The following is a 7,049-nucleotide window of genomic DNA, read 5'->3' as shown; positions in this document are numbered from 1 at the left end:
ACGTGGTGGTTTTCACACCTGATGATGATTGCTGCTTTGTGTTGCAGTCGAAACGTCGTGAGAATTTAATTGTTTTATATTTTTATTATTTTATTGTTTCCCTTCTAACGTGGTGGTTTTCACACCTGATGATGATTGCTTCTTGTGTTGCAGTCGAAACGTCGTGAGAATTTTATTGTTTTATATATTTTTATTATTTTATTGTTTCCCTTCTAACGTGGTGGTGGTGACTTTACCGAAAGAACCAAGAATATGTTTTTGTTTTTGTTGTTGTTGTGGAGACTTCTGCATGAGCTCTGAAACACACCACGTGTCCTCTCTCTCTCTCTCACCCTACCCGCACCTACCCCAAACCCAGCCCACCTTTGTCTCCCCGCCGCCCCAGTACGACACGGTGCCGCCACCCTCCCACACCGCCGCCGCCTCCTCTTCCTCCTCCATCGTCTCCTCGCTGCGCCCGGCCCCGCTGGACCACGCACTGCACGTGGCGGGGGCCATCACCGGCGGGAGCGTCCCGGTATACGCCACGTCCACCCACCAGCACCAGCGTGGTGGTGGTGGTGGCGGTGGTGGTGGTGGCGGTGGTGGTGGTGGTGGTGGCGGTGGTGGTGGCGGTGGCGGTGGTGGCGGTGGGGCCGCCCAGGCCGGCTCGCAGCGTCCGTTCGTCCGCCTTGACGAGGAGGTGGAGCTCGCTGACGAGGAGGTGGACGAGGAGGAGGACATGGCGATGATGATCGCGGACGGGATGGATCCCCTAGACCACCACCACCCTCCCAAGCAGAGGGGATACCTCGTCTAGGCCACGCCCACACCTCGTCTAGGCCACGCCCACACCTCGTCTAGGCCACGCCCACACCTCGTCTAGACCACGCCCACACCTCGTCTAGGCCACGCCCACACCTCGTCTAGGCCACGCCCACACCTCGTCTAGACCACTCTCACACCTCGTCTAGACCACGCCCACACCTCGTCTAGACCACGCCCACACCTCGTCTAGACCACTCTCACACCTCATCTAGACCACACCCACAGCTCATCTAGACCACGCCCACACCTCGTCTAGAGCATTCTCACACCTCGTCTAGACCACGCCCACACCTCGTCTAGACCACACCCACACCTCGTCTAGACCACGCCCACACCTCGTCTAGACCACGCCAACACCTCGTCTAGACCACGCCCACACCTCGTCTAGACCACGCCCACACCTCGTCTAGACCACGCCCACACCTCGTCTAGACCACACCCACACCTCGTCTAGACCACACCCACACCTCGCCTAGAGCATTCTCACACCTCGTCTAGACCACGCCCACACCTCGTCTAGACCACGCCCACACCTCATCTAGACCACACCCACACCTCGTCTAGAGCATTCTCACACCTCGTCTAGACCACGCCCACACCTCGTCTAGACCACACCCACACCTCGTCTAGACCACGCCCACACCTCGTCTAGACCACGCCCACACCTCGTCTAGACCACGCCAACACCTCGTCTAGACCACACCCACACCTCGTCTAGACCACGCCCACACCTCGTCTAGACCACGCCCACACCTCGTCTAGACCACACCCACACCTCGTCTAGACCACACCCACACCTCGTCTAGACGACTCTCACACCTCGTCTAGACCACACCCACACCTCGTCTAGAACACGCCCACACCTCGTCTAGACCACACTCACACCTCGTCCAGACCACACCCACACCTCATCTAGACCACTCTCACACCTCGTCTAGACCACGCCCACACCTCGTCTAGACCACGCCCACACCTCGTCTAGACCACTCTCACACCTCGTCTAGACCACGCCCACACCTCGTCTAGACCACACCCACACTTCGTCTAGACCACTCTCACACCTCGTCTAGACCACGCCCACACCTCGTCTAGACCACACCCACACTTCGTCTAGACCACACCCACACCTCGTCTAGGCCACGCCCACACCTCGTCTAGACCACACCCACACCTCGTCTAGGCCACGCCCACACCTCATATAGACCACACCCACACCTCGTATAGACCACGCCCACACCTCGTCTAGACCACACCCACACCTCATCTAGACCATACCCACACCTCGTCTAGACCACACCCACACCTCGTCTAGACCACACCCACACCTCGTCTAGACCACACCCACACCTCGTCTAGACCACACCCACACCTCGCCTAGAGCATTCTCACACCTCGTCTAGACCACGCCCACACCTCGTCTAGACCACGCCCACACCTCATCTAGACCACACCCACACCTCGTCTAGACCACGCCCACACCTCATCTAGAGCATTCTCACACCTCGTCTAGAGCATTCTCACACCTCGTCTAGACCACACCCACACCTCGTCTAGACCACGTCCACACCTCGTATAGACCACGCCCACACCTCGTCTAGACCACACCCACACCTCGTCTAGACCACACCCACACCTCGTCTAGACCACACCCAGACCTCGTCTAGACCACACCCACACCTCGTCTAGACCACACCCACACCTCATCTAGACCACTCACACCTCGTCTAGACCACGCCCACACCTCATCTAGACCATGCCCACACCTCGTCTAGACCACTCTCACACCTCGTCTAGACCACGCCCACACCTCGTCTAGACCACACCCACACCTCGTCTAGACCACGCCCACACCTCGTCTAGACCACGCCCACACCTCGTCTAGACCACACCTCGTCTAGACCACGCCCACATCTCGTCTAGACCACGCCCACACCTCGTCCAGACCACACCCACACCTCGTCTAGACCACGCCCACACCTCGTCTAGACCACGCCCACACCTCGTCTAGACCACTCTCACAGCTCGTCTAGACCACGCCCACACCTCGTCTAGACCACGCCCACACCTCGTCTAGACCACACCTCGTCTAGACCACGCCCACATCTCGTCTAGACCACGCCCACACCTCGTCCAGACCACACCCACACCTCGTCTAGACCACGCCCACACCTCGTCTAGACCACGCCCACACCTCGTCTAGACCACTCTCACAGCTCGTCTAGACCACGCCCACACCTCGTCTAGACCACGCCCACACCTCGTCTAGACCACGCCCACACCTCGTCAAGACCACACCCACACCTCATCTAGACCACTCTCACACCTCGTCTAGACCACTCTCACACCTCGTCTAGACCACGCCCACACCTCGTCTAGACCACACCCACACCTCGTCTAGACCACGCCCACACCTCGTCTAGACCACTCTCACACCTCGTCTAGACCACGCCCACACCTAATCTAGACCACGCCCACACCTCGTCTAGACCACACCCACACCTCATCTAGACCACGCCCACACCTCGTCTAGACCACTCTCACACCTCGTCTAGACCACTCCCCCCCCCCCCGTCCAATCAGCATGGGTGGTAGGAATGACGTTGGTGGTGGGAGGGGCCAATTGTACCAATGGTGGTGGTGGTGGTGGGTGGTACTAATTGTACAAGCGGTGGTGGTGGGTGGCACTAATTGTACAAATAGTGGTGGTGAGTGGTACTAATTGTACAAGTGGTGGTGGTGGTAAGTGGTACTAATTGTACAAGCGGTGGTGGTGAGTGGTACTAATTGTACCAATGGTGGTGGTGAGTGGTACTAATTGTACCAATGGTGGTGGTGAGTGGTACTAATTGTACCAATGGTGGTGGTGAGTGGTACTAATTGTCTAAGCGGTGTTGGTGGGTGGTACTAATTGTACAAGCGGTGGTGGTGGGTGGTACTAATTGTACAAGCGGCGGTGGTGGTTGTGGGTGGCTCCGAATGGCCTTGGCAAGAATGCTGTGGGGGGTCCCTTTACTGCTTGAGAAACCTGCTGTTGAACCCCTTCGAGGGTCCCAGTCGTGTCTCTGCCTCTCCGTGCGAGGCTCCGATTGGGTTCTTGTTGGCCGTGTCGGGAGAGGTCGTTGGCATTCCAGGTCGTTGGCATTCCAGGGGGTTGAGTTGTTGGGGTCGTTGTCGTTGTTGTTGTTGTTGAAGGGGAATACATAACGAAGGGGACTGCCTGTTTTTAACAGGAAGGCTGTCGTGGGTTTTGAGCCTCCATTCAAGACGCGGCAAGCGGCTGGGTGCTGGACCAGTAACCCCCCCACTCCGGGCCACGCGTGACACAACAACAACAACAACAACAACCCACTTTCACGCGATTGGCATTGTGTCGGGTGGTGGCGGCGGCGGATTTAACGACGACACAACATTTACATATTTACACGATCTAACAACAACAACAGCAACATCAACAATAACGAACTCTTTATTGCGAATGATTGCAAAAGGAATGGGAGGTTTTTTTTTTTCCTTCTGAAGTCCATTTTTTCGTTGTTGTTCTTAACCGTTAATTGTAAAAAACAAATACAAAGAATATTTACAGGGCGCTTCCAAAAAAAAAACACTGCTTCAACTCTTTCCGAGAAGTCGCGTAGATATAATAATAATAATAATAAAAAAATAACAACAACGTAATAGCGTACGACGTTTCGATTGCAACACAAGCAATCATCATCATCATCATGAGGTACAGCAGAGCTCAATTTACGAGAGAGACGAGATGCACACAACCGCAGATATATACACAGACACAGATGCAACAGGGGGAGATACAGAGAGAGAGAGAGAGAGAAACGTGGGAGCACACCAAATCAAAGAGGTGTGTAGCAAGATTTGGAAATCTACGTGACTTTACCGGAGGAAAAAAAAAAACCAAAGAATAATTCCTGCGGTCGCGAAAGCTCAAAAATTCAAGTCACTTTCCGAGAATTCGCAACAAAGACCCCAGGACAAATGTTGTTGCCTCATCCAGGCTCGGGAGACCTCCTGGACAAGGCTCCATGCGGTTCCGGTGCGGTGGGGTTGGAGGAGGAGGGGGTGAAGACTCTTGGACGCTTTGCAGCTATTTACGTTACATTTGTCATCGCTTTTCACAGTGTTTTTATTATCCGTCCCATTAAAAAAAATAAAACGATAGGCCCATGTAAGCGTTAACATTTTTTTGAAGCGCGCCTCCCTCCTCCCCCTCCCTCCCCACCCTTCCCTGTAATTTGATTACATTTTGATTTAAAGCTTTCGTGACTGTGCAGGGATTCACATTCTTGGTTCTTTCGGTAAAGTCACCACCACCACGTAAGAAGGGAAACAATAAAATAATAAAATATATATTTACATGGTAAAAAATATATATTTTATTATTTTATTTCGATTTAAAGCTTTCGTGACTGCAAGGATTTCATCTTCTTTGGTTCTTTCGGTAAAGTCACCACCCACGTAGAATGAGAGTAAAATAATAAATTGATAAAATAAACTAACACGATAAAACTCTCACGACGTTTCGGCCACAACACAAGCGGCCTCGTCCCTTCACCTGATGAAGGCCGCTCGCGTTGTGACCGAAACGTCGTGAGATATTTTCTTGCGTTATTTTATCGATTTATTATTTTATTCTCATTCTACGTGGCGGCGACTTTACCGAAAGGACCAAAGGAGATATTATTTTATTGTTTCCCTTCTACGTGGTGGTGACTTTACCGAAAGGAACCCAGAATGTGGTGGTGGTGGTGGTGGTTGGTGTTTTTTTATTGTCGTTGGGTCAAAGGTTTTAGTTGCGCAATTGGTAAAGGAGCGTGTCCCACGCTTTGTAGAAGCAGCAGCAGCAGCAGCAGCACACGGACCAATGCCAACACATCCGCCGTTCGACGTTCGGTGACCGGGACGTCATTGACGACGCCCGTGCCAGGCGCGGTGCACTTTGAGGCCGTCGCGCGAAGTTGCTCATCCGCCACCGCCGCCGCTGGGTAAAGTTCCCCTGGACGGAGCCCTCACGCCGATGCTAATGAGTCGGCTCTAGCGTAGATCACCGGTGGATGCACCGCCTACCAGCTTGTACACCTCGCCAACCCCCCATGCCAGTCGCCCACCACCGTGCCCTACTCGCCGCGGTTTATCCGCCCGGCACTCCGCTCGTTGTTGTGAGCGTCGCTCCTCTGCCCTCCGTTGTTGTTTTTGCTGCTGGAGGGCGACTGCATCCGCGCGCGCCCGCCCGCCCGTGCAATTTGGTTTCGTGATTATTACGTTTGAAAAGTTTGGGTAACCCAAACAAAAAAACGACACAACCGTCCGCTTAGTTCGTACGGGGTTGCTGAGGGGAGGGGAGGGGTAGGAGGATTGCGGTTTTAATTGTGGTAAAGGAAATAATTCGGGGTTTGAAATCGGTTTGCTAAACAATTGCTGTGCGGAGCATGTGGACATGGGTTCAAGTTGTCCGTTGCGGAACGATCGATAATATCTGATAAAAAAAAATGTTTTGCATCGTCGCTTAAATATAAAAGGTAGCTAATCAATCGATGCACCGGACCATTTAAGAATTGATTAGTTTGCTTGTGAACGCCCGGGCGATAATCGGTGCGCGTGTAAAATATTCGGCTCGCAATATATATGTGTGTGTGTTCAAATAATTTGTGAATATTTAATGATGATAATTATTATTGTAGGTGTGCTGTTATTAATTGATCGATTATCGAGGTGTTAAGAGAAAGAAACAATGGATCCGGTTTTAATGTGCCAGGCCTGTCTGGTGTTTTCAATATTTTTGCTAAATAAATCTTCAGTTCCTGCATCTGGTTTGTAAGCGTTGCCGCAACCTCATCATACACTCATCACTCTCACTCATTCGTCCGCTTTTGGTTCAATCTCTGTCTCTCTCTGTCTCTGGAGGGAGAGTTTGTTGTTGAATTTGTTTAAGAGTGGACGATTATAGGGGATGGAATACCTGTCAACCCCTTATCAGTGCCCTACCTTATCATAGACCAACTCATCATACCTTGTTGGTCACCCCGTTATCTCAGCGTTCATCTTATACACTACACACGACACTATACACTACACACTACTATACACTACACACTACACTATACACTACACTACTATATACTACACTATACACTGCACAACACTATACACCACTATACACTACATTACTATATACTATACTATACACTAAACTACTATATAAAATACTATACACTATACTATTGCAT

The 7,049-nt window shown here is 52.2% G+C and overlaps 1 protein-coding gene across 2 annotated transcripts in view; it reads left to right on the top strand.

Moving 5' to 3' along the window:
- LOC142908009 (coxsackievirus and adenovirus receptor homolog) overlaps positions 1–6,628 on the top strand; it is a 63,640-nt gene extending 57,012 nt beyond the window's left edge. For both annotated transcript variants that reach the window (XM_076058143.1, XM_076058142.1), the window contains exon 8: positions 359–6,628. In XM_076058143.1, the coding sequence (XP_075914258.1) occupies positions 359–799 (441 nt within the window). In that variant the 3' untranslated portion in view covers positions 800–6,628. The remainder of the gene's footprint in view (positions 1–358) is intronic.
- Positions 6,629–7,049: the final 421 nt, after the last annotated feature.

This window comes from Petromyzon marinus, assembly GCF_048934315.1.
Source record: "Petromyzon marinus isolate PM22_M1 ecotype Great Lakes invasive population chromosome 68 unlocalized genomic scaffold, UKy_Petmar_22M1.pri1.0 chr68_unloc.1, whole genome shotgun sequence".
Taxonomy (NCBI): domain Eukaryota; kingdom Metazoa; phylum Chordata; class Hyperoartia; order Petromyzontiformes; family Petromyzontidae; genus Petromyzon; species Petromyzon marinus.
Note: the sequence above shows the minus strand (reverse complement) of the source record. Positions and strands in the feature narration are given on the sequence as shown.